This window comes from Pelodiscus sinensis, chromosome 9, assembly GCF_052426305.1.
Source record: "Pelodiscus sinensis isolate ZL-2025 chromosome 9, ASM5242630v1, whole genome shotgun sequence".
NCBI lineage: Eukaryota > Metazoa > Chordata > Testudines > Trionychidae > Pelodiscus > Pelodiscus sinensis.
In genome coordinates this window covers 6,566,585-6,594,498 of record NC_143060.1, presented here as the reverse complement: position 1 = coordinate 6,594,498, position 27,914 = coordinate 6,566,585, and the positions used below count along the sequence as shown (strand labels likewise).

At 50.8% G+C, this 27,914-nt stretch overlaps 1 protein-coding gene and 1 long non-coding RNA gene across 3 annotated transcripts; both read right to left on the bottom strand.

Moving 5' to 3' along the window:
• Positions 1 to 2,863: 2,863 nt before the first annotated feature.
• LOC112546333 (uncharacterized) lies at positions 2,864 to 15,043 on the bottom strand. Of its 2 annotated transcripts, XR_016350234.1 has the most exons (4): positions 11,620 to 15,043; positions 9,661 to 11,043; positions 6,108 to 6,279; positions 2,864 to 5,498 (listed from the first exon to the last, which is right to left on the bottom strand). It is a non-coding gene; the product is annotated as an uncharacterized LOC112546333 (long non-coding RNA). The 2 variants fall into 2 exon arrangements; XR_016350235.1 differs by lacking the exons at positions 9,661 to 11,043; positions 11,620 to 15,043 and adding an exon at positions 6,887 to 6,939.
• A 6,955-nt stretch (positions 15,044 to 21,998) lies between these two features.
• FOXD2 (forkhead box D2) lies at positions 21,999 to 27,412 on the bottom strand. Its single transcript, XM_075935941.2, has one exon. It carries the CDS (start codon positions 24,120 to 24,122, stop codon positions 22,869 to 22,871), a length of 1,254 nt encoding a protein of 417 aa, XP_075792056.1. The 5' UTR covers positions 24,123 to 27,412; the 3' UTR covers positions 21,999 to 22,868.
• Positions 27,413 to 27,914: the final 502 nt, after the last annotated feature.

The window sequence follows — 27,914 nt, the reverse complement described above, 5'->3', positions numbered from 1 at the left end:
ATGGTATTTTTGTTTAGTTCAGTGGACAGCCTTTCCATTGGGGCTAGGTCTATACTGCAGCGCTGTTTAATAGCTATTCCAGTCTTTTGATCACACCCATTATTCCAAATATAACAGGTTCGCTATTCTGATATCCCTTTAAACTTTAGTCCAAAGGGCTGTGTCTACACTGGCATGAATTTCCGGAACTGCTTAAAACGGAATACTATTCCGTTTTCAGTTTTTCCGGAAAAGGAGCGTCTACATTGGCAGGCTGCTTTTCCGGAAAAGCCCTTTTTCCAGAAAAGACTACTGGGCTGTCTACACTGGCCCTTTTCCGGAACAGTGTTCCGGAATAAGGACTTATGCCCGAGCGGGAGCAGAATAGTTTTTCTGGAATAGCGGCTGATTTTGTACAGTAGAGCATCGTTGCTTTTCCGGAAATTCAAGGGCCAGTGTAGACAGCTTGCAGCTTATTCCGGAAAAGCGGCTGATTTTCCGGAATAAGTGGCCCAGTGTAGACACAGCACAAAGGAGTAAGGGATGTTTTGGAATAGCGATTTATTTCGAAATAAGTGCTGTATAGACAGCACCAAATTTCGAAAAAAGCTATTTCAAAATGGTCTCAAAATAACCCACACAATTTGCATCGCTCAAATGGTGTCACTTCTTTCCGGCTCTGAGTGCACTGTGGAAGCACCCTGAAAGTCCTGAAACTTTACCCCCCTAGAATTCGAGTCACAGAATAGATTGTAAACTTATAAATGCCAGTCTCTCTGTAATTCCAGTTTCTCAGATCCTGTTTCTAGTGCATCTACCTCGGTGATACTTTGGAAGGCGAAGGGGGTGCAGGTCTCTGGAGGGAGGTGGCCCACAGAGGCAGTCGGTCTCCAAAAACACAAGGGGAACCCGAGAGAACTGTGCATTTAATTCAGCAGGCATCTATTTATTTTCAGATCCAGCAGAGGTGCTCTAAGATTTATCCCAGCCCTGTTTGAATCCCAGCAGATGCAACGCATTACAGGAGAGTCATCCTACCCCGTTAAGGACAGAAGACTTTATATAATAAAGCATGGGGGAGAGGGAGGAGCAGGGATTAATTTGACCCTGGGCATTTTCTCCCTTTATTTTCACTTCAGGGGGCGGGTGGGGGGGATCAGATAGCCTGCATGTGTAAATCGTTAAGAGGACACGAGTGTGGGGTGCAGGTCAGTGGCGCAAGGAAGGGCTTGGATGTGTACATAAGGAGGTAACGTGTCCAACAATCATAAAAGGGTTACAAGCAGGCAGAAGATAATATACCGGGTGAAAGGGGAGGCTGGAGTAGTTCTAATAATTAGAAGGAAACAGCAGGATTTGCCATGACACCACCTTGCCCCTGCTGTGTAGGAGTCTAGTAAAATGGCATGTGTTTATAGAGGGAGTAAATATAAACTCTTCGGGGTTATGTGCACATATGTTTCTTGGGGCATGGTGCACGCAGCTTTAAAAGTACAGCCCCCCCCCCCCAAAGAAAAAGACAAAGGATGCAGCTTCACAGATGAACTGATGGGGCGAGGTATAGGTGAACTGGGCTACCTCATATTTCCTGGGGGCTAACGACTGGTTGCAGAAAAGGCTTGTAAAGTGAGGGACAAATCCAGCCGAAGTAACAAGCCCGTTGGCTGGGCTATACCTCCAGGACAAAATGTGTGTGGGGGGATTAGTGCGTGTTTCTAAATGGACTAGTTTAAAGGCCTCTCCACATTTAGCAGCATTTTGGTCCTCAAAGATTTAAAACTGAAAGGGGAGGCTGTTCTAAATACACCAGGACTCTGCATTTCCAAATATATCGCGTCTCCCCCCTAACAATAATGTTTATTGCTCATTTAAATCCACCTTAATGATGCATTGCTCTCACTTACCTTGGGAGAGCGAATATATTAACATCGTATTTCCCTGTTCTGAGAGTGTCTTTTAGTCATTTCTAAAGCCACACATGTTCATACCCAACATGTTTGGATTTGGGTGGGGTTGCGTTGGGGACGCTTAATTTTTCCTTTGGGAAAAAAACTGAACTGTTAAATAGTTTGCCAAAGGTCTCACAGTGCAGTTCTAAGCAATTAGCCTTCTGCTGTCTTGTTTTCCTAAATTGCATTTGGTTTGGGGATTATGTGGCTGAATATACAGAAATAAGATAAAGCAAAGTGCACATCAACACAATGATCTGCATTGTATACTGTAGGAATAAAAGTCCAATTGTTCAATTTGGAACCGATAAAACTAAAATATTAGTTAAAATAATAAATAGGATTTATACAGTTGGACATTTAGGCTGGGTTATATTATAATATTGGGGGAAATATACTCTCTGAATAGATAAGAGGAGTATAGCTGATATGTTAAACGTGTGGAGGATCAATATCATAGATCAGCCCCAAAGCACCCTCCCCTACACACACACAAAAGGTAAAACGACGTTGTACGAAGCAAAGAATTTAATTGCGTGTTTGGCACTTGCATTTTGTGCCCAATCCGGCCCATGTTCGCTGTAGGTCCCAATGTCAGAACACCGAAGGGTGTGGTTCTCTGTATGAATTTCTAAAGCTGGCGTTTGAACGTTTCCCCCTGCACAACCCTGGGGAACTATTTCTTCAGTCAGACTCCTCACGCCTTCCTTGAAATCGGTCCCTTGCAGCCTGCCGGGCGAAGGCGACCCGCAAGTCAGTTTCGTGGCCTTTGCACAAGGGACGTCCTATTGTAGGAGCCTGGGATTTCTCCCAGCGCCCTCTTCAAACCTGCCGGAAGCGAGACCAGAACTTCTCTGGGCAGGACGTCACAAAGCGCATTGTTACTGTAGGTCCTAGCCTGCTGCTGCTGCTGCTGCTTCAGAGGCCACGTCTTTCCTTCCCTCCCCTTTCCTTCCCCCTCACCCCCAGCCCCAGCCCCGTTCAACGCACCCCTTCGGTATTATAATATGCATCTCTCAGAGAGGTGCTGGCACTCCTCCTTGGGCTCCAGCAAAACCCGGGGAGCGAATTAATTCTGCATTTGAGACAGGCTGATAGAGAAACAGGCGCACAAAGGGTGACTCTGGTGGACCGGCTGACTCCATCCCCAACCTCCTACCACCACCTCCCCAGAGCCAGTGCGCCAGGGTGGTACTGGAGTATTTGGGTAGGGTTGCTGTTATTGCTGTTGGTTTACACACACACACTTACTTACTCCTTCAGTACCTGCCACGCGATCCGTTCAGTTGGCTGAAGATGTCCCATGAACACACGTTCCAAATCAACACACGTTTTAAGGGTGGGGAACTTCAGGCCCGGGGGCCGGATCCGGCCCCCCACGCTCAGCCCTCTCCCCCCCAGGTTTGGGGAGCCCGTGCTGCGCGCCCCTGATTGACTTTTCTGTGGCTCAGTGGCTCCCAACTCAAAAAAGGTTCCCGCCTTAGTTGCTAGTCCACTAGGCCGTGAGGAGACTAGGTGGTTTGGCTTGCTTGGCTGCTACGGGCCCCCTCCTTAAAGCCTTTACTGGCCAGACCGGATTTCTCCTGACGCCTCCGGGAAGAGTTGGCGGGATCGGGCCCCTCCGGGAGAATTCGGATTCGCTCCCGCGATGGCGAACCTCTCTCCCCGGGGCTTTGATCGCGCACCTACGGGAGCCAATTGCAAACTCGCATCGCTTTCAACAGCGGCAGGCGACAGATGTGAGCGGGCACCTGCCCGGCCAGGAACAGGACCACGCGGGAGAGAGAAGCAACGTCGAGCGAAAGTCATCTCAGGTGCCACTCCAGGGACTTCTAGTTCCACTAGGGATCCAAATTCTTGGGCCTCCCGGCCTTTCAAATCGGGTTCGGGAGCCGGCTCCTGCTCCGAATTATGGAAGGAGCTTTTGCTTTAGCGTTCGCCGAGAGCTGGACCGGGGTCCTGCGGGTCTGTAGAGATTATGGTCTGTTCCCCCATTAGTTCGGGAGAGGGGTTACAAACGGGCCAGGTAAATAACCCGATTCTGCGCCGTGTGTTAAGGGGGTGTTTTTCCTGCAGCAAACAGTTGCTTATGGGGACCGTATCCCCGCCGTGGCGCCGCTGACAAGATGCCCCCCCAATCCCTTAAGAGGGTGGATGTTTCTGTCGCATGGGGAAGTCCCGTGGAGGAAAAATGAACCCTCCTATCACAAAAGAGAAGATAACGCAGGTCTGGCCCGGCCTGCAGGTCTGGCATCGGTTAGCCCATGTTCAACCAACCACATAAAAATGATGAGGGGTTTGGAACCCCCGCCGTATGAAGAGATTTTAAAAAACTGGGACTTGACAGCTTAGAAAAAAGGAGACTAAATGGGTGGTGGCGGTATGACAGAGATCTATAAAATCATGATAGGTAGACTCCCATCACATAAAAACTAGGAATCGCCACATGAAATGAATAGGCAGCAGGTTTAAAACAAACAAAAGGAAGTTTTTCTTCTCCCAATGCACAGTCAACCTGTGGAACTCCTTGCCAGAGGATGTTGTGAAAACCAGGATTTTAAGGGGGGGCTTAAAAAAGAACTAGATAGATTCATGGAGGTTAGGTCCACTCATGGCTATTAGCCAGGAAGGGTAGAAATGCTGTCCCTAGCCTCTGTTTGTCAGAGGCTGGAAATGGGTGACAGGAGAGGGATCATATGACGTTTCCCTGTTCACTCCCTTTGGGGCACCTGGCATTGGCCACTGTGGGCAGACAGGACACTGGGCTAGAAGGACCTTTGGTCTGACCCAGTCTGGCCATTTTTATGTCCTCGTGTTAACTCTGTGCCTTGCCGCATTGCTGGCAGGCTAGCTCTAACGAAAGGGGGAAATGCAACAGGCAGGAAGGCAAATCGATGGGGCGCTCTTCAAAGCCCTGGGGCCACACAGGGGTGACTGAGCTTTCAAGGACTCCTCGAGCTCACCCACCTTCTGCGAGTCTGCAAAACTTCCGAGGGACGCGTGTACTCAACAATGCATCGATCGAGGCGTCCGCGCCAGCCGGTTCCACGCCTTACCCGAGCGAGCGCAGAGACCCACCGCCTCTCCCCACGGGGAATCAATCCAGGGACCACAGAGTCAGCCCTACCATGTAGGTTACGGCTCATTCCCGGCTCCGTAGCCCAATAAAGCAAGAGGGTGGGAGGTGAATCCCTTCAGAAACAAGGGCTGGAAATTGATTTGCCAGTTGGATCTTCCTTGGAAGATACTGACCACAAAAAAAAAACCGTTCGCTTTTCCTGCCCAGTTCTGATGAGGTTTCCAGTTAGGAAAACACACATCGCGGTCTCATGCAGGGAAACTATCATCGTAGGCAAAAATTAAAGACATAAAAGCGAACGTGGAGAAAGCCAGCTGGGTTGCCCTGCACGTGTGTTCAGGGGTAATGTAAATCGGTGTTTGGGGTCACAGGCGGATGCCCGGGATGGAAGGTTTTCCTGGGATGCTTTGCTTCGAGATGTCATCTGGACATGGAAGGCTCCGTAAATCTCTTTACGCTCCAACACCCGGGTCCTCCCCTAGTTATTTCGCCTGCACAAGACGGAGTCAATTCTTGATTATTATTTATGGGGTCGGGTTACATGAGACTTGCTCCTAATCCGACGCAAAACCAGGCAAAGCTGGGACTGATTTGAGGGGGGTGATCACTCCATATAACTCCCTCCCCCCGCATCCCTCCCCTTAAAAACGGATCGTTTCTGGGTAAGGTTGCGATTTTTTTCCCTCCGGTGGTCCCTATGCCGGGAGCAGGAGTTTGTTATGGGAAGTCTGTTAAAGCCATTAGGACTTTGGCACTGGGGCACAAGAAAAGCAACACAAACACCACTCACTTTTCTAAATAAACATTAGTCTTAAAAAGTTTGCACTCTTGACCCCCGGCAGATCTGATTACTTGTAATTCTCTGAACCCTATTTTAAGACCTCGAACTTTTTTTTTTCTTTTTGGAGGGAAGGGGACAGAGGAAGCCCCTCTGGATTCGTGTGTCCCCCCCCCCCCCAACACACACCAGGCCCTTCACTTCAGTGCTTTCAGTGAGTTTAAGAGCGGGGGGGGGGAGCGATACAGGGAAAGCAACTTTTCAGACCTCGCAGCTGTAGCTGCTTCTCCTGTTAGAAGAAATGGATCCGAGCGAACCTCACCCGCTCACCGTCCAGCAAAACCTGCCTGACCGATTGCCACGTTTTCTTCCGTTTAGACCTGCGTCCCGGTCTCCCACCCCGGCATTTCACTTTACAAGCGGTTCAGGGAACTTGAATCCTCGGCTGATTTTCTGTGGAAACGGAGCACGGCCCATGTCAAAAGTTGGAGAGCCTATAAAAAAAAGAGGAGCCATAACAGCACGTCTTGAGCGAGTTCCCGTTTGTATTTCAGGGAGGGGGCAGGACTGACACACCGCGAGAGCCGCTACGCCCCACGTTATTCTAAGCGAAGAGGAATCCGGGATGAGACTAGCACAGAATGCGAAGCGATGTGGGTCGGTTTACATTGCTCGGGGACCAGGGACGTGCAAAAGTCAGCATCCATGGCGCTGTTGGATTGCGCCTGCTGTGTCCCTGTGTCTTGCCCTGCCAGCAGGGTGAAGGGGGGTTGGAAAGGCAAAGCCAGGCGCTTTTCCGCCGCTCTGGAACAGCCTGCGAGCGAGGGCTGGTGCTTTTCCGCGCTGCGTTGCTGTTTATTGTGTTCACGCCGCTCCTGTTCGGGATGGTTGCGCCGCGGCTTTGCACCACCCAAGCAAAGCCTGGCTAGATTGCAAGTCCTCCCCTTCCCCCCCCCTCCCTTCCTCCTCTGGCTCCCAACGTGGGGCCCGGGCTGCGGAGGCAGCCGGGTGGAGGTGCTTCCCTCTAATTGGAAGGGTCACATGTTAAATCCTCGCTCTTGTTCGCGCTAATATAGCGGTGTCCCTCTGCTGCGCATTTACCGATTTCTCTTAAATCCAGCCATTGTCACCAGGTTCACCCAGAGCCATGAGCCAATGGGTTGCCACGGCAACTATAATGACATCAAAATAGAGCCCTTCCCCCCACCCGCAACTCTCCCACCAGGCAGGAGGAGACCAGGGCACAGTAGAGCACATGTGTGATGGGGGGGGGGGTAAACAATGGGGGGAGAGAGCGAAATCCTAGAATCCTAGAACTGGAAGGGAAATTCTAGCAATCCTAGAAATTCTAGGGCAAATTAGTGCCGAAGCAGCTGGGATCCACGCTGCTTGTTGAACACCCTCGCCTGAAGTTGAACTAATCTATGGCCAGCAAAAGCCCCCCTCTTCCCAAGCCACGTCCTTTTTAGCTCACCCATAGACTCAGGCAGGGGAGAAAGTTAAACACTAATAGCTAATCAATAACAACTCATAATAAATAATAATAAATATAATAAGCAATAGCATTATTCGATATTGTTAGGGACAGGTATTATAGTGTAGTATTGATCACGTTGATCATAGTACTAATATGAATAGCACACCCCTTTCTAATGTCATCTTCGAAAGACCACACCCAAAACAGTTAGGGGTGGGGAAGGCTGATGACATTGTACTTCCAAGCCCTGCTCGATACCTATTCCCATTGGCTCGTGGGTAATACACGGGACAGGGGTGTTTAGGAATGAGGAGCCAACTCGTTTCAGAAACAGAACGCAAAAGGGAGGGAGGGAGAAACAGGTTTTGTTCTTGTCACGCACAGTTGGCTCTTTTTATGAGGTAGGGGTGAAACCATCAAAACTCGGCGCTGGGAACAAGGAAAAGAAGAGGCAGGTGGCTTGCAAACCCGATTCCAGAGTGGAATAAGTAGGACAACGTTTCTAGCTCTTGCATTGGTTTCGCAAATCTATCCTCATTACGTTGGGTAGCTGTATGACTACAGCTGTGGATTTAAAAAATATTACGAGCCAGACTTCGCCCGGCGGTATCACCAGAACGTTTTTCAGGGGTAGAAAGACAGAACCTCAATTTAAGATTTTTACCTTTTAAATGAAAATCTGCGCGTTGCCACTTTACTAACAAAAGAACTTTTGGGGGGCGGTGTCTGAGTTCATTTCAAATAGTTCCTTTCCAGGGTAGTTTCCAGAAAGCGTTGCTTAACGATTGGATAACGCGAGACTAAAAGAAATATTCAATGTCACAGGAAAATTTCCCCTGGGAATATTCTACCCGCTGTTCGGTGCCCTTCCAGCTACATAGTGGCCACACCAAGGCAAAACTTTATTAAATGACCAAAGGACACAGTTTTCAGATGATACTTGAAATTCCAGGCGAAGCAGCTGTAACATCAATACAGACTAGACCTCGCTAGAATAAGTTGTCGATTTTCATTATTTGAAGCTTAACTATATGTAAAGCATAGGTTGCCGGTGAGCCTCACAAATAGATAAAACACATACGGATCTATGTAGGCATTTCTGTAGAAATATATGGGCTTCTCGGCTTGTTTTCAGACTCTCCCTCCTAACTGGAAACACCCCAGGAGACCGCCTGGACGCTACTGCAGAAATGAATTTAGTCACAGGACTTATGGGGGGGGGGAGGGGGGCTTCGACAGACCAGCTCAGATTCGTGGGAGGGAAGGACAGTCTGTTCCTCCAACGGGTTCGATGTTTGCGTCTGCACCCTTTCTGTGCGACAGCGCGCATCGAATTCACAAGAGAGAGCGACTTCGGCGCAGTTAATTCTGTAATGTAACCTCGCCCGTTTGGTGCCATTGAAAACCAGGGATCATCTTATTGCTCTGCCTGTCGGTGGCTCTTTTTTTTCTTTTTTAATTCCCCCAGAAAAGGTGAGAGTTCTGCTGGCAACCTCCCCCTGTCCTCCGCCTCCCCACACTCCCACGCCTTGTTAATTTGGTCTTCGGTGGTGCAGGATCCGGCCCCTAACTGTGTGTGTGACCCAGCCGCACAGTGTAGACACGCACATTCCAACTCTTTTCCTGTTTGTTTTGGGGTGGGGTACTTTTAAAATAAATCAGTGCGTCCCAACATGCAACCGCTCACGTTTTCATATGCCAAAGGGACTCGCCCAAGGCCAAAAGGGGCGTGCTCTGGCCCGCGGGAGCAGGTCTTACTCCCTTGGCGACTTTGGATAAAGTTGTGCTAGTAAGAGCCTTTCAGGATCGGGCCCGGGCTCTTTTCCAATGCAAATGTTTTCCCCTTGCAAGCCCTGTGTGCAGGGGAGGAGAACAGAAGGAGACTGCTGGGCGAGTTTGCTTTAAACGACATCATGGGCATCGGCATAGGGAGGGATTGTGGCATGGATTTATATAGCAGTTACATGCATATTCTGCCTTGCCCTCGCTGGCTTTTCACAGCCAAAGCCTTTCGCAGACTAATCGGCTCCATATCGACACTGGTGGGTTTTCAGGTGATGGGGGGGGGGGGGCTGTAATTTTTTTAAACAAGGATTCCTGCAAAACCCAAGGGGCTGGGCCCAATCCTGCTCAGAAATAAACTGGATAGAAAAATTCCTGTCAACGGAAGGGGGAGGAGGGGACTCTGGCCATAAAATGGTCACAATCCCGTTACCACGTGGGATTAAAATGCGCTCTTGGGAGTCATTTGACGCCAAGATGTGCAAGTTCCCTCCACCCGCACCCCGTAGGGCGAAGTGAGGGGAGATGTAGCCGGGGGAGGTTGTGTTTCATACATTCCCGTCTCAAACTTGCTCTTAGCCTTTTAGCTTATGGCACATACTCCGTTTTCACTAACCGATTTTGATGTTGCTGCCGCTTTTCACGAACACACGGTTCCACCGCCGCCTCCCACGCGGGTGCTCACTAGTGCACGCGTCACGTTGACGCTCTAGTGCAAGGATGCGGGCTGCGCCAGGCTCCCGGCGCAACGCTCAAGACCCGTTCAAGGGGGGATTCCAGTTGTGTGGGTTTCCTTTTCTTGTGGCTGGGGGCGGGCTGTTTGTCTGCTTGCTCGCCCAGCTGTCTAAAGGAGCGGGGGCTGACGGACCCGCCGGGCCGCAGCTCTCAAAGGCTGGTTCTGCTGCTCAGGAGTCGGGGATGGATGGGGCTTGGCCACGCAAGGGCGAGAACAGAGCCGGAGTTTGGCGCTTTAAGAGCACCCAGCCAGGCGCAGCGCGGAGGGAGCGGGATCCCCTGTCCCGGGAGAGAGGGTTCTGCGCTGGTTCGCGCCCGGGACAGTCTAATCAGGAGACGTGGCTGCAAGCGGGGGGAGAGGGCTTTTGGGGGGACCCTTCCTGGAACTGGCTTTGTCCCTCAGGAAATGCCAGCGGGGGGGGAGGTTCAGGCCCCCTCCTTGAGACGTGTTTGAATTACCGTTTTCTGGGCGCCTTAACCCGCTGAACTCCGTGCCTGGCTCCCTCGGTGTGGCTTGCCACCGTACTGCAGAGCTTGCCCTTTAATTCGGATCCGGAGCTGCCTTGATCCCCGCTGCAACCTGACAGTGGATCCTTGCAGCTCGCACCCTCTAAGCCTCCCATTCAAAAGCTTTCGGGGAGCAGCGGGGCTCGTGGTGCGTCCTAGATACAATGGGGGCCTGCCCCCGGATCGGGTCTTGTAGGCCTCCTGGAATATAAATCAAAACCGAAACCGGAGCAGAGCTCCGGCATAAGGGCTTGGGGGAACAAAGAAGGAAACCAGAGGCTTTGTTGCGTCTAGGTGACTCGTGTGTCGACCTGCCCTTCGCTGGGAGAGGGAGGGGAACGATGCGTATGGGGAGAGAGCCACTGAGCCACACTGAGAACCGTTTACATGGTAGGAAACACTTCACACCAGGGAATGGAGCCGCCGGGTCCAGCCCCACTGAACCCAGCTCCCCACGCCCTCTGACTCGTGCCTGGCCTCTGAGCCCCCAAAAGAAAGGGATGCCTGCAGGAACTGGAAAATCCTGCTTGGGAAGGGCCTGTGGGGTAGGTCGGGCCGAGAGGTTAGCTTGGATCTTGTGCCCCGCGGGTGTGCCCCTTTCACCGCATGCAACGCGGGGAAAGCGACGCGACACTGGCACACTAGCTGCGTGGAACGGCGCTTCCATTCAGACCGGCTCCTGGCCACGCGGCCCAGCGGAAAGAACGGGCCCAGCGGAAAGAACGTTGCAGTCCCTCGGATTCCATGGGGGTGGGACCTGAAGGGGGGGAGGGCGGTGAGAGGTGATATTGGACCGGACCGTTTGCTGGTGGCGAAGGAGACACGCTTTGGAGCCACACACACAGAGCAGCAGGAGAGCAGCCCTTCCCCCAGCAGAAATGGGTTCCACCCAAACATATTTGCACCCACCTAGGTAAAAGTCGGGGGGGGGGGGAGGGGACAAGCCAGTCGAGTCCCGCCCTCTTGTTTGGCTTGAGTGACGAGAGGGCTTGTAGTCAACTGGCTGGCTGGACCCCTACTCAGTGGTTAGCCAAGGCTTCCCGCCCCCCCCCCACCCACCCCCCCACACACACCCCTAGGGCCTAATGCTGCAGTTCTCAGCGCCATACAGGCAGCAGGATCGGGCCCACTGAACTAGCCAGGACAGCAGCCCTTCCCTCTAGGATATGAAGTGATCCGAAAGGCCTTCTCCGTCCCCCCATGGCAACGGATTGAGACTTGTAGACTCGCAAAGTAAAGCGGATCCCGCAGAACTTCCCTTCCCTGGGCAGCGAAGGGGGGAGGGGGGAGGGGCCCACACACACTAAATGACAAAGCCAGCATTTTCTTTCACCTCTTCTAATCATCTCCCCAGGGGCGCGCTTGGGTCCGAGCCGCAAGCCAAACGCTGTTCCTTCGCTGTGCCTTGGATTAGCCGATTTCCTCCGCGGGTAGAACAGTTTCTTGTCTCGCCTGTCATCACAACGCCTGCAAGGTGTGATCCGGAGTCAAGCGCTTTTGCAGTCGCTTTCTTTCCCCCCTCCTCTCCCCCCAAGAACCAGAGCCGAGCGAGGAGGGGGAAGTTTGTGAGAGACACATTTGGGGCTTTTTGAAAGAAACTCCAGGCGGGTGTGACTCTAACAAAGACAATAACATGATTCTTCGTCTTCCTGGAGATACCAGCCCTAAATGACCCGCGCGAAGCGACTCAGAACCCTGGCTGAATCGAACGATGTATTTTCATTTCTCTGTGCCCCGATGTGTCTGAAAAACTTTCCTCCTCTAAACTTCTTCCGTGCTCGTTTTTTTAAAGGGGGTTCTTTACCGCTGGGCCTGGCTGAAGTCTTTTTCCAGTGCGCTAGCGTTTACACGACAAAATCGCATCTACTCCTCCCTCCTCCTTGGCTTTGTGCATGCAGAGAAGCTGTACTGTACTCTGAGCTAAGTTCAACAAAGCGTGAGCCAGCCAAACCTGCCGCTGTGCCTTGCTATTGAGCTAACACAAAGCCACAAGGACGCTTACTCAGACTCTGATGTTGTTTTTCTGAGCCAAGGTTTCGTGAAGTGGCTACCACAACCAACCTGTACCTGGGGGAGATGTAAGATGTGTTTTTAGAAGGGAACAATACACTGAGGTAAAAGATAATTTCCCCCGTGTCAGACTTCTCTGTCGGCCTGCTGGCTTGAGGATTTCCATCCGGCTGGATAAATGCACTTGCATCCCACATGACGGGGCAGAGGAGAGGGTCATAAGGCTGAGATTTACTTTATAGGTCACAGAGGAAACCTGGATTTCAACTCCGGGTACCTGGATTTCAAATCCGCCAGAAAACGCCCCGAGAAGGCTCCTCGCAGCCATCAATCTGTAGAACAATAGGATCAATTTTAGGCCCAAATACAATACACTTAAGTAGCTGGCGACAGAAATGACGAATTAAATCTTGGCTCAGAAACTTTACCGAGCAGAGATCGTTCCCCAGCTGATCTAGAACCTGTTTGCGGGCAAGAATTCAAGGGACGGGTTTCCAAGACCCTCAAGCCGCAGATTTCAGCAGATCTCCACCCAGGGTAATGGACAATTGCCACTAGCGTAAGAATCTGCCCCCAGTGTCAAATAGACCTTAAGAAAACATCAGCTCTCAGGTCTGCGGCTCTCCATCCTGCGCCCAGTTCTTGCTACCATGAAGATCCGCAAGAGAGATTCCCCCTTGTCTTTCCTGGCTCTTTATCCACAAGCTGGCTTGCATTTGTGTTGTGTTGTGTTTTTATTTATTTAGCAGGCACCAAAAGGGCAGGAGGGATACCAGAGCGAAACCACACAACAGATGTCGGAGGGGAGGCAAATCAGAAAGGAAAGTTGTAGCAAGACAGACACTATAAGATGTGGGAGGAAAATATTACCACGTAGGAAATGTAACTTCTCATTCCCTCTGTGAAGAAAGAAGAGGCTATGCGAGGAATCTCTTTGATATGGTTGAGGATGTGAAACAAACTTTCGTTTAAAAAGAGCAGGGTCTATAATTTAGTCTAAAGCGGGGGCTGACATGAGCCGAGGCGTCTCAGATGGGACCAGATTGTATGTGCAGGAACTGAGCCTTCCCTTAGCGTATTAAAGTTTAAAGAGCAATTGTTTATTTCTTTCCCTCTGTAAAAGCTTATGAGGTTATTTAGCTGCTGCACTCTACCATCCCCAGCCAGACAAATGCTACATTAAAAGTGGGAGGGCTTCCCCCCCCCCCCCCGAAAAACAAAATACCAACTACCACACTACCCCGCACAGCGACCCTACAGAACCTGAAAAGCCGCGGGGGGTGGGGGAGGGAAAAGGTCTAAATCGACTTTTGCTCCGGCCCCGTTGAATGTCTTTTACTTTGCTGGCCGGTGTGGGTGAATTCGGTTCGCACGCGGAGAGCCCGCTGCGAGAAATTCCACCCCGTCCTAACACGAACTTCACGTTGTGATGAACACAAAATTCAGTCCGGTGGAATCAGTTTTGGAGAAGGCTCTGATCTTCCAATCAGGAACCAGGATGCATATGAGCTGACTGGGGGCCCTATCGAATATTTATTTGGAGACCTTTGCTCATACAAGCATCGACTAAAGTAACAATTTGCTGGATATATTTTTTCTTTACTTTTCCTGTATCGGAAAAGAAGAGCCTAATGCACAGAGCAACAGTCATTGTGAACTAGCTTTACCACTCTATTAGCCACGAAGTGAGAGATTTTTTTCCTCGTTAAAAATTGTTTTTCAAGTGATGGATTCAAAGCCTTTTAAAAATATTACCTTTAAAGAGCGTGCTAACTTGCATACACCTGTGTGACTCTGTGAATCTAGTAGTATTATACAATGTCTGAAACTCGGAGCGGGAACAGAAGAGAAAATTATCCGTGAGTTATTGGGGGAAAATTCGAGTGAGGATCTGATCTGGTCATATTGGAACAAAACTGAAACACCATCAACCTTATTAGATCCGAATAAGACACTGCTTCATGAACTGGTGTAATTTACCAGCTAGAGCTCTCCCTAGACACAAAAAGAAAGAGCATACATTAGCCCAGTTAGTATTCTCCTTGGCAAAATTCCCATTGATTTTCCAGCGAAGCCTTGCTCAGTAGCTCGCTGTACCTAAAACACACTTTGCACGACAGATCGTCACCTACACTTGTGTCTCTTCCCACCTTGGTTTTCTGTGAGGGATTTTAATTCAAGGGCAGAGGAGCAGTTTTGCTCCACGAACGGAAATTTCAGAGGGCTCCCACGTCACGGGACACTGAGCCTGAAAAATGAGAGGCGAGGATTGGAGGCGCTGGGAATTTTGCATGAGGAAGGACTGCAGGAACCAGACCTGTCAGTTTCACAGTGTAACTCCTCAGCAGCAAAGCCTCGTCCAATGTTGTAACTTTAATAGTATGTCTGTGTACGTGTGGATAACATTTCTTTTTTGATCAAATTAAGTAGTTGGTATAATTATGTTGTACATTCTGATTTGTGAATCTGACCCTAATTAAACAGGAGATATTGGGAGAGGGCTGTGTAATTAACAAGAACCTGAAACATTGATTAGAGACACGTTCTTTTCTGCAGGATTAAACACAGAAAGAATAAATCCATTCCTTCTCCCCCTCCCCCCAATGTATGATCTCCCTGGCAGATTTTCATTATATTTTACAAGGCTATCTTTGGCAGCTGGAGAATATGAACTTTGGTTGGAAACGAATATTAATAACGTGCGATTCAAATATATATATATATATATATATACACACACACATCTCGAGGCACACAAATGATATAGCATGCCTTGCCAAAATAAACACGAGACATTTCTAAAAGAAGGCAAAAGATCCTGGGGTTTGATGGAGGAAAATAAGATATGCTTTTCGGAGCCCAATTTTGGAATTAAACGGTATTAAATATTAACCAGGCGCCTTAGACTGGGACATACATCTATTTCAGCGAGGTGCCCTTTACAAGAATCAGCTAGCCAATAGACTGATTTAGTTTGTCAACATTTTATCCCTGGGTATCATCAAAGGAGTATCAAGAGCCATTAGAATTAGCATTTGAATTAAGATGGAGATGGAAACCCGAGATCAAAGGCTGCAGGGCTTGTTACGTGCCATCCTGACACCTGTTGCTATGAACTACATAGACTCAAAGGTTAATTTTATTTTTATTAAAAAGATAGCACCATGCGCAAGAAATGCTAGGCAGAGTTAAATGGAAAAGGGAGGGAGGGGGGAGTTTCCATTAGGGGCATAAGGTGTGTTCAGCCTGGAGTGTCGCGCAGTTAAGGGTTTAATTAATGCCGAGGTGACAGTATAAAGCACAGCTCCTATGACAGTATCTCAGTGGGTAACCCTGTTTCACTCCTGAGCTCCTGTAAATTCGAAGCAATCCGATTCTGAGTTTACAATTTAAAACAAAAATCGTGACTACCTTGATTGTCTCTCCAGCCTCCCAGCTGCACGCGAGTCACGCCCCTTTAAAAGTCTTTCGATTGCCACCTGTACAAGGGAGACTCAGGTCTCTGTCTCGCCTGGGCATCTTTCTGGGCCAAGCAGCGACGCGAGCCGCTTAATTCCTTCAGCGAAAATACAAACAAAAAGAGGGGCATTGGTTTATCCGGGCGCAGACACCCGCGGCTTGCCGTTTAACTTGCCCAGTTAAAATATTGAGGGGGGAGCCCGATCGCAAACGCCATGCAAGCCCCCTCCGTCCAGGTTCCATTCACCGCAAGGCAAAGAGCTTGAACTCTTGTAATTCTTCCAGCGGCGTGCAGCAAGTCAAAGCTAGCCCCGCATTTTAGAACTGGAATTCTACAGCATGGCACAAGATACCTCTTGGACAAGGGGCTCTCCAAACCTAACTCAGGGCCGCTCACTAAAGACAGTATCGATTTCCCATCCGGTGTGGACTGAGCACGAAAAATAACCATACCCATCCGACACACCAGCAACACAGCCAGAAAATCTGGCCGCGGCATTTGAAGGAATCCGTTTCAAGGCTGGAGAAGGACGAAACTAGCAAAAGAGGGAGTGCGAGGACTCAGCATAAAACGCAGGGAAAACGGAGAGAAAGCTTATTTCAAATCTCCTTTGGTTCTTTCCTTCAACTAACAAGTCCTTTAACTAGCCAAATCCACGCTGAGTTCCCGTGTTCGATCCCAACCTTATGCAACACAAATGTATCTTTATTATTATTTTTTTTTAAATCACAGCCCTTTTGGACCGGAAGGAATTATATACACGCCAGCTATTTGTTTACAAATCTCCCTTTTTACTACAGTTAATTAGCCCCGAGGGCAAAAGTCAGGGAATGCTTCAAGAAGAGTGAGACGAAGATGGATTTTTTTTTTAAATCCTCACAATTAATTATATCCTGAAAGGGTGATCTTTTAAAAAGTGCAAACCCATGCATCGTCTTGCCTAAAAACAATCCAAATGCGGTTCGTTGCAACTTTTGCTTCTGCCTTCCAACAGGGAAGACTGTTTGCAATTGTGCTGTGACAAAGTATAAAGTGTATTTGTAGACATGGAGCATAGGTGTTTGTGAAGTGCAGGCTTTTTTTCTTCCCTCCCCTTCATTAGACCCGGAAGCGTGAAGGCTAAACTGAAAGAGGGAGCAAAGTTTGCAGCTTGGCTGATCGGTGCTTTAAAGGTCCACAAAAGCCAGATATTTAAGCGTGGAATTGAGACCAGATACAACGACTCTCGTGTCACCATCTATTCGAGCGTATGAAGCAACACATTTCTAAATATTCACACGCGAGTCGTCCAGAGAGGGCGGGGGTTACTCTCTGAGCTCCGAAATGCCACCCTGAAAAAGTTCCTCTGAGGATCTCCACCATAAATCTGTATTTCATTTCAACAATTCCAAGGGGTTACCCTCCACGCCGCCTTGCAAGCCGAGTCAAACTGACAAAGCCTATTTCTTCTCTCGTAGCTACCAACAGCCCCTTACAAATGGGCTTTTCAAAGCCTCTTAAGACGGAGAAAGTTTTAAACTTCATTAAGCGGCCAGTAAGACGACCTTTTGGGCCTGAGTTTAAATATGCCAGATTTGATCCCTAAATAAAAGAGGGGTTAAAAATAGATTTTTTTTCGGATGGGGGGGGGCTCTACTGCCCTCAAACTTCAAACAAATAACCACGTTTACTATGAGTTTTGCGTGTCTGCATTTTCCTAGGGCTACAGTCCATGGGTGGTCGCCCATGCAAAAACAAAAATCCTTCAGAAAACTAACAAGAAGAGACACAAATTAACATGGTTAATAAGCCCCTCGCTTTATCCCAAGGCAAATGGAGTCTGTCTAATGTCACCACGCCGGGCCGTGCGGCAGAAAGCCCCCATGTGGAAGCCCCAGCTACTCATAGATTGGCGTGAAATATCTGAACACCGTTGTATGACATTTTCCACCCCGAACTTGCCGCTTGTGTGCCCAAAGAAAAAGGGCTTTGAAGATTTTAAAACATAGGGAAATTCAAGAAGTAATATTTTTGTTTCTAAAAGGGAGAAGGGAACGGGGGAGTATAAAGTAGCTGATTCAAATGGTGTCTACACTTGGAAATTGTTCCGAAATAACTTATTTCGAAATAACTCCGAAAATAATTTAATTTGTGTAACTTTATACCGAAGGGGGCGAGGAACGTTGAGTCCTGGGGGGAGGGGGGAGGGAGAAAAGTCCACTCTCGTGCAAAGATTTGTCTTCATTCACAAGTCAGAGAAAGGAACAAGAAAAAACTGGCTACTGGAATTCAGATGCAAACTAGCCTGAAAATGGGGGTTTCTTCTCGGGGGTTTCTTCTCGGTCACAGCAAAGTAAAGAGGCCAGGGCCACGCGGGGAAGGGGTAGTCACTGGAAAGCAGGTTTATTTGGGAAGGGGGGCAGGGTGTTTTCCACCAGCCAGATAATTTTTCAGCACTCCGGTTAAACATAAAGACAGAACATTACTGGAGAAAAGAACAGGGCTTCTGACCTCCCCTAATTCCCCAAATCAGCTGAAACTCTCCTGCCGGCCTCTGAGCCCAATAATGCAGGCGAGAGCTTGCCAAATGCATGCAAGATGCTAGGAGAGTTTTGAATGTGGTTCCCAGTGGCCAAGGTTTCCGAGGGGAATGCGCGGTGGGGATTCAAGAGCGAGATCGAAACTGACACGCGCGGTCCCCTCTGTCCCAAGAATCTAGATCACTTGCTTTAGGCCAATGACTGGGAAGGGGGGAGGGGAATCTAGCAATGAAAGGGGGGTTCCCTCCACACGAGCTATGTTTGGAAACGTGTGACAACTTTGCTTGGCTCAGTCACACTAAGTCACCTCGGAAGGTCCCGCCCTTTTGCAAAGAAGAATATTGCTCCGAAGGTTTGTTCTGCCTCGTCATGTGAAGGGGGAAAGGTTACAACTAAAACGGCGAAGCGGTCTCAAAACCACACTGGTCACATGCTTCGGGCCCTTGAAAGCGAAGCTTGAATCAAACTCGCGTCGACTAGAAGCGGCCAGATGAGTTAGCATCTTCCGAACAGCTGCTTTTTCTGTTCCTGTCTCTTCCACTGACACCCCGGAAAGCCCCCCCTCCCGAACAAAACCCCACCCCATTCACAATCTACCAAGGAAACCTTTGCAAAAAAAAAAGGAGCCCCCAGGAACCGAGAAAGGGTAGATTTTGGATCGGTTCTGCGGTTATTCAGGCACAAACACTAAACACACTCAAACCAAAGAACTCCCCTAGCAAGGAAGGACCAGCGGATCGGGCCCTGCGTGTGATTCAGACTTCAATTTTTCCCAGGTTGAATAAGGATTTTCTTTTTCTTTAAAAGAATCCACTGCAGCTTGCAAACAACCGAACAAATTCAGAGCAGAATTTTGGCAAGAGAGACCTGAGACAGACTCCAGGGTTCAACATGGCTCGGTGGCCGGTTATTCCCAATGCACCGCTCCCCTTCCCAATAAACAAACAAACAGACAAACAACCCCCTTCCTTTAGCCAGCGAGGCGTGAAAAACGATCCTCCACGAACGCTTAAAAATAATGCCCCGTGAAGCTCAAACCTACAGAGTCACCCAGCCTCGTAATTACAGGCCATTATCCGCGGTGCCTATAAACCGTCCCCCCCCCCCCCCCCACACACACACACACACTCTGACACAGTTAACATTATTCCGTGTTTCGCTGTTAACCCCATCGCCTTGGCAAGATTTGGCGGTGGGAAGCGCTTGAGCCGGTCGAAGATTAATTTAGATTCCTCCCTCGCTGTCAGTCCCCCTCCCCTTGAAAATATATCATCGCTTTCCAGGGAGGGGGGAGTTAGGGGTAGCGCAGAAAAAGTATGACACCCCCTCCCCCTGCGAAAGACTTATTAATTGCTCTCCTGCAAACAACCTAGACTTCATTCGTGGCAAAACCGAAGGCTCTTACACCAGACAAAATCGGGGGTGCAAAGGAGTCGGACCCCCCGCACATACATATCAACATGAAGGAATCCTACAGCATCCATGATGGATTAACCGACATACACATCATAAAATATTCGCTTCTACATACTCAGCTCATAGTTAGGCCTCTAGAGCACTGTAGAGCAAAATCAACTTTCCTCCCCAGTAGCAGGCTGCAATGTCAGAGACAAGTAAATGAGGAAGGTTGGATTTTGGCTCGTATTAAAAATTAAATAAATAAATAAAACAAAGAAGACATTGGTTACCTTGTCCTGGTAAGTTTCATTCAAGACCACAGCTGTAACAAAATATATTCGCACTTGATCTGAAGGAGGGGGTGGGGGAACGAATGGGCGAACGAAAACAAAATGCCAACCACCAAAGATTGTTTCAAGCTAACATAAGTAGGGCGCGGGGGGTCTGGTATATTTGAGCCCAGCATTGTTATATTCAACGAGCCAAGAGGGGAACCTCGAAACCTCGAAGTTGGGGTTGGATAGTGACTGTTCAGCAAGATGCAACAAAACCCTCTCTACCTGCCGTCGGGGGAGAGATTTGCCATGACAGGGGAAATCCCCGATCCCTGGTGGAGAGCAGCAAAATCTGTCTTCTATTCAGTGCCCCGTGTTTTAACTTTGCAAACCATCCGCTCCTAAACGCCACATGCCCGCTGGACCGGATTTCGAGCTATTTTCTACCCACCACTACGTGCTAGGTTCGCTTTAGTTCCTTTCCACAATTTTCTCCTTCCTTCTCCTCAAGTGTTTTTTTTTAATCGCTCACTACTTTTAAATCAAACCCACTTCTAAACCAATTCTCTCTTTTCTCCCTGTGGCTGCCACATGATTTAAAAAACAACCGCCTCCTTCCTTACAGCGGATCCGAACACAGTTCAGTCGCTTCAGTATTTTATTCTAACTTCATCAAAGGCTCCGGGGAGAGGGAAAGGGCGGCGAGGGAGAGGGGGGGGGGCTGACCACCCCTCTACTAATGAGCTTGTCAGAAACACCCCCAACATCGCCCTTTCACGACTCGCCCGCAAAGAAAAAGGGAGGCCGGAGGAAGAAAAGAGCTACAAAGGCGAAGCCCTTCAGTTTTGCCACCATGTGCCTGGCAATCTGGAAAATAGATTCATTGGCCTCCTTTCCCCCACCCCCATGTCGAGCCTTGTCGCCCCTTTTGTGGGAGCTGGACATGAAAGGAGACAACCAAGTGTCTGGCAGAAGATCGCTTTTCAAAAGCCCCCCCCCCCCGCCCACACACACACACAAACAGAGCCTCATCCGGAATCCCCCCTCCCTTGTCATATATCGATCTCTATGGGGATCGAGTCCATTAGCACAATGCGAAGCTAGTAAATGAATATTTTTTGGGGGGGGGCTTTGGATGAATCAATAATTTTAACACCGCTTCCCCCCCCCCCCCTCCGCCCGCTTCAGTCTGGTTTAACATCACTCCAGGCTATTTGCGCCCCAGCTCCACAAGACAGCAGGATGCTGGGTAAAGTAACCCCGATTGCTTTCAAGTTTTCTTGGTGACAATACAAAAAAAGGGGGGGGGGGGGGGGGGGGGGGGGAAGGTGACGGGGCGCGGTTAGAGATGTTTGTTTACTTTTGTAAGTTGTTGCAGAATTTAAGCAGAGCTCTCAAGTTTCATTTGGTCATTCGCTCCAGGCCCCAGGAAAAACAAAAACCCTTCCATTTATTTTCCCATGTGTCAACGTTTCCAAACAAAATAAAAAGGGGGGGGGACCCACGTATTCTCTCCCCTCTTCCCTTAGGAACAGCTTGGCAACAACAAGAATCCCCCCACCCTCCAAACAGGAGTTTAATGGGTTGCCTCTTGTAGAACCACAACTAAAAGTCTAATCATCGAAAGGAGATTTTATAAACCTGGAGCTAGCTAGCCTACTTTTAAAAGGGAAGAGTATTTACACAACGAGCAAACACCCAGTTGATTTTTGACCTAGGAAGGAAGAGGAGCTAAGCAGTTTGGGAAATCAAAAGAAATAAAACTATTGTTAATCGCCTGCCCTTCTATTCCGTGTTAATCCATGTCTAGCGAGGAGATCGGTTCCGATTTAGGCCAGTTAAAACCTAACGAGCTGGTGCTTCGGTTTAGCCGGAGCTTTCGTTCTCAAGTCATAAAAAGCCCCACTCTCCGGAGATCTAACTGGGTTCATTTTAAAAAGTTAGACTCGGTTTTTAAATGAATTGGGTGGTTAATAGCCTTCAGCTTTCAGGCCCGGAGTTAGAGTGATCAGGTCTTCCACCAAGAAAATACATAAGAACGAACGATCGGTTTGGGGGTTTTCTTTTAAACAGTTCACACACATTTATTAATTTACACCATGGTGGACAAAATTGCTTTCTCCACAAAGGATTCACAGATTCTCTCAATAAAATAGATAGGAGGGACGCACAACGAGGGAGGAGAGGTAAGTGAATCGGCACAGTGTCTATATACAAATAATTACAGATACATTAAAAAAAACACCCACACATTTAAGGGGTGGGGAAACTGGGATCAAAAGAATCAAAATGATAAAACTTCCTGACATTTGAATAGGTCTCATTAAAAACATCCCGAGTTTCACTGATTGTTTTTATAGTGGATGGTGCTTTATAAGTAAAGCCAACCACACCAAGATTATATATCTATCTATCTATATATGATGGGATCATTAAACATTTTCCTCGAGAACTGAACAAAAATATACCTTGGAGGAAACCCTTAAAACCAGAGCTTCTAGAAGGAACGCGCAAACGCTTTAAAAAAAATGCCCAGACGTTTGAAAACTTTCCTTGTAAGTTTAAAAAAAAATAAAAATAAAAACAACCACCCAACTTTCTTCAGGGTATTTGCAACTCGCAAAGAAAAAAAAATGTTTCCAAGACCATTTTCAAAAATTAACACCCAGGAAACGTTACATTTTAACCAGCTGAGTTTCCCATCGGACATTCCGGACACGTTATAAATATACTTTTGGATTTTTTGTGGGGCGGGTTAGAATACTTTTTCGAAGAAGGGAAGAGACTGACAGATCTGGATGCGAAAAAGAGACAACAAAAAGAGAAAGAGCGAGAATTCCTACCTTAAAACACAACAGGAGGAGAATGGGGGGGGAGGTATATTTTTGAACGGGGGGCTTTTTTGTTTGGTGGGTTTCTTTTAAAAAGGGCAGCTACTCAGATTTGTGATTTTACTGGGAAAATTCTGTCCCGGCTGCAGGAGAGAGTCGTGGGCCAAGTTTAAGTGGTTCTGTCCCGGTGCCAAAGCAGGAGTCAGCATGGCCAGGACCTGAGCCTGGCTCCCAACTTGGCCGGAGGCGTAGGGTGAGGTGGGGGAGCCGGTGAGAGGCGGCGGGGCAGCGCCCCCGATTATGTTGTCTATGGAAAACGAAGGCCTCCGGCTGCTGCCGCCGCTGCTCGTGTCTGTCTTGAGGGTCTGCAGCAGGGCGGCGGGCAGGGCGGTGGGGCTCAGCTGGGGGTGGTAGAACGGTTTCCTGCAGCTCAGCTCGCCGCCCAGGAAGGAGGGCAGGCCGGGGCCGCTGGAGAAGACCGAGGCGGCCGGGGGCGGAGGCGCGGACAGGGCCGGGCAGTGCGGGGGCTGGAAGGGGAAGGTGCCGCCCGCGCCTCCGGCCGCGGGATGGGGATGCGGGGGGTGGTAGCCCTGCATCTGCAGGCCGTAGTTGTAGCCGTAGGGTCCGTACGGGAAGCCGGGCAGGAAGGGGCCGGGGTCCCCCCCGGCTCGCAGCAGGAGCTCGGGGTGCTGGGGGTGCAGCGGCTGCGGCTGGCGCTTGAAGCGCTTGCGGCGGCGCAGGAAGCTGCCGTTGTCGAACATGTCGGCGGACTCGGGGTCCAGGGTCCAGTAGTTGCCCTTGCCCGGGTTGCCCGGCTCGCGGGGGATCTTGACGAAGCAGTCGTTGAGCGAGAGGTTGTGGCGGATGCTGTTCTGCCAGGCGGGGAACTTCTCCCGGTAGTAGGGGAAGCGGCCGCTGATGAACTCGCAGATCTCGCTCAGCGTCAGCCGCTTCTTGGGGCTCTGCAGGATGGCCATGGTGATGAGCGCGATGTAGGAGTAAGGCGGCTTCACCAGCGGGTTCTTCCCGCCGCCCGCCGCCGCCTTCTCCCCGGGCGCTGCGCCCCGGGCGCACGCCGGCTCCGCCGCCCCGGAGGGAGAGCGCCTCTCGGGGGAGCTCCCCCGGCGCGCCTGGCTGGGCAGGGGCAGCCCCAGGGGGTCGCCGTCGTCCTCCTCTTCCTCCTCCTCCTCCTCCTCGTCCTCCTCCTCGCTGAACTTGCCCCCGTCCTGGAGGGGCCCCACCACGTCGATGTCCGCGTCCTCCACCTCGGAGAGCGGCTCCTCCTCTGGGGAGTTGTCGGACATGATCCCGCAGCTGCTGCTCCGGCTCCGACCCAGAGTCATCCTCCAGCGGCTCGGGGAGCCGGGCCCGGGCTCCCCCCACCTAGCGGCGGCCCCCGGAATGGTCCCGAGCCGGCGGCTGCGGCTCCGCTCCGCTGCGCTCCGCCCGGGCACGGCCGGCAGCCGCTCCCCGCTCCTTCCCGGCCTGGGAGCGAGTCCGCGCAGGAGCCGGGCAGCTCTGGGTGGCGGCTGGAGGGGAGGGGGGCGAGAAGGGGGCGGGGGCTGCGATGGCTCCTTGGCAGCGCCGGGGGGAGGGGAGGGGATAGAAGAGGGGGTGGGGCAGAGGAGGGGGGGCAGAGGGCAGGCGGACTCCCCCAGCCCAGACCCAGCGGAACTTCTCACACACTGAGTCTCCTGCCTCGGCTCCCGAGGCCTTTATACGACAGCCAGCGCATCACGTGCTGCAGCCACAGCAGACATCCGCCAGCCGCCCCTTTGCCACTTACCCCTGGGGCAGCCTTCCCGTCTCTCGGGCCCGATCCCGGGCTGCAGCCAGGGGAGACGGGGATGTCCGCCGGGGTTAGCTCCCCTCTGCCCCGGGCAGCTGCATCCATCGCTCGTTCTGCCCTCACCCTGCGCCCGCCGCTTCTCTCTGGGACGGCTGAGACGCCCTCTCTTTTCGCCTAGGCAAACCCACCTCCCTAGGGCTTGAAAGCCTCCCTCTCGGCGCCCGCACGGTCTGGTGCAAGCGGCTCTCTGCCTCATCTAGGCGGAGTCCTCCGCAGCGGACAGGCTCAGCGCGCCAGCTCCAGATTCGCAGCCCGTCGGTGCGAACCGACGGCGCCCGCTTTGCTCCGCACCTGAAACCTCGCTCCCAGCAACGTGTCCGACCCCCCGCGTTCCTGCCCCCTGGTCCTGCAGCGAGCAGACGGCTGGCTGCACTGAATCGGCTGGAGCGCGGGGAGGGGGGGTGGAGTAAGAGGGTGGAACTGGAAACACGCGGATGCTGCCCACAGCAAAGCGTGGAAAGGTCTTTGGAGTGCGGAGTGCGAACCGGATCCGCTCCCAACGCGCCCCACTAGCGAGCTAGCGCCGAAGGGCCGGGCTGATGCAGCTGTGGGCACGTGTATAAGGAGCAGAAGGGATCAAGGGGGCGCTTTCCCCAAGGAGGTTGTTTCCTCGCCCGGGTCCTTTAAGCCCATGATCAGGGGCTCCGCCAGAAACGCACCTTGGAGAGATGCAGGGTCGTGGGGCCCCTGGGCAGATGCTGCGGTTCCAGGGGAAGAGTTTCCTTGGAAGCTCCTCGCCTTGGCCAACGCACCTTCCGGGCACCCGGCAGGGCTTCGCCAATGCAGCTTTTTATGACTCCCTGCAGCTTTCAGGGAAGCCACCTTATTTGCCCTGCCCAGAGGGCCCTGAGCGCAAGGAAGCTGCCAACGGGCAGGTGTTGGCGGGAGGGGGGAATACACCTTCAGGCAACCTCCAGGCAAAGCAGCTCCCAGCGAGAGGCCTGAGGAGGTAAGAGGTTACCCACCCTTCGCCCTTCCCACGGAAAACCTGGGAGCCCAGCTTTCGAGCCCGATCCTTCTTCCCTCCCCTGTGAGTGTGGGGGCTTAGCCAGGAACGTGTCACAGTAGTGTGGACAGAAATTCCGCCCTGTATTCACAGGTATGCGATGCAGGCTTTGGTAACCCGCTGGAACGAGTGTGCCCCAAGAACTGCAACCCGGAGTCAGCGCCCCAGTGGAGCCGTGCGCCAAAGCACCGCCGTGTTCACGAAGCTGCGAGCAGACCCAAAGCAGCGGATTAGATGCAGATAGTCCAGGGTGCAACCTCCGGGCGCACCTGCGAGGAACCCCAGAGCACCGCCGCCAGCACCAGCGCAGGAAGAGGCCGCTTTTTCAATGGGGTCTTGCACCGAATCAACGCACAATCTGTTTAGCACCTTGATGCTGGATTCGGAGCGATTTTTCCGTAACACCCCTCACCCCCTTCTCGGTAGCTACACTGGAGCCAGAAAAGAGCTCCAGAAATCGCATCTTCCTGACTGCTGAAAACTAAGCAAGGGAGGATGGAGGAGAAAGAGGAGCAGATCAAGTTCGTGAGACGGGAACACTTTATTTCCATCCGCCGTGTGTGTCACTTTTGCACACGCTGCTCCTGAAAGCCCCTTTTCTTTAGTATCACTCTCTTTGAGGCGCTCTCACAAGGGGAGTCTGGTGAACGCACAAGCTTCCCCGATTTTTGTGTCTTGCGGAGAAAGCGAAGGGGAGATAGTGAGCGAGAGGATGCAGTCCCTGTAAATCCAATTAGTTGTAGAGAGGCCAGGTTGGCCAGGCGCTTTCCTTTCCTCCACCACCGATTCCACGCCTGGCCCTCCCCACAGAACGAATGGGGACGCGCAAAATTAGGACCCGATCGTGCAGCCCTGCTATGGCCTCTGAAATCGCCCGAGGGAGAAAGGCTGACCCGCGAGGAGGTTTGCAAGATCTGGGCCCGCCTGCCTAACCAGAGAAATCTATCCCAGGCTCCGGGGGGGAAGTGCCCGCTTCCCCCAGGTGTGGGAAAGGTTCTAGAGGCAGCATTCGATGGGGGGGGGGGGGGAGCGCGCCCTCCTCCTACCCCACCCCTGGAATGTCCGCAATGGGGATTTCAAACAGAGCCCCGCGTTTAGCAGTGTGAGAAATTGCAAGTGATGAATCGCAGCTCGCTGCTGCTGAAGAACAGGTGTGGCCATTTGGTGGTCAAATCCCCAGGACTAATAGCGCTGCACTGGGCCAAGCAGCTGCATCCCCCCTCCCCCTCCAAATACCAATCACAATTATTCAGCTCCTAACGACTTGGGCAGAGGCGAGCTCCAATTAGAGGGCTCCTTAATAAATTTCATTACTGCGTGCCAGGCATTTCACTGGACTTCTCCAGTTTAAATCAAGAGGCAAGACCCTGGCCCCCACACAACTAAGTAAATCATTGTTTTAGCGCTGGAATCGAGGATGGTTTTGTTATTGACCAATTTTTTAAAGACATCATGATTACAACCACTCAAGAGGAAGACAACAGCTGCAGTCTCTTACATTTACACTCCTTTAATCCCACTCTATATTTAAATTCTCCGGATACTTAGCATCTTTTCTATTCATTTTGTTTAAATTAGCTACCGAATAAACAGCGCCTTAGAAACCTGATAAGGAAGAACACATGTAGGAGCAGGGTCGACTTTTCCTATTTTTATGATGTAAAAATAATAATTCTAACCTCTATAAACGAAAAAGTGTTACCTCCCCCCCCCAAAAAAAATCCAAAACAGCTGCTAGCGATTCCGACCACACACACAAAACGTGCTATTGAATTTCCGCTTTGTGTATTTCATGACTCAAAGTAACTGCCGGGACCTAGTGTCTTTACGGGTGTGGAAAACCTTTTAATTTTGAAATCATTAAGGAGAGGTCAAGGCATCTGCGAAACTCTTCCCCAACTCCCAGATTTCGAAATCGAATCTAGAGCGCACGGGTAGGAAGCGGAGATGAGACTGACAATAGGGGTGTTTGTAGTTGAAAATTTCCGGTCGTTGCTATAGATAGAAGCCTCCACGCCTGCCTGGTTGAGTCACGTCACAATTCAGCTCGATCGGATTCAGAGTTTCCTTTCCTGAAGTTGGCACGCTGAGGTCCTCCAAGAAAACACGAGTCGAAATGAAACAGATGTGGTTTTATGTTCCTAGACTTCCCATCACTTGGGCAAATAATACAGTGCCCAGGCGGTATAAATGGGCTGGTTTTCGTGCCCTCCCCTACGACAGCTGCTCCCCTGTCTAAATCGAATTGTGTTTGGTCTAAATGCTAACCGCATGTAATGT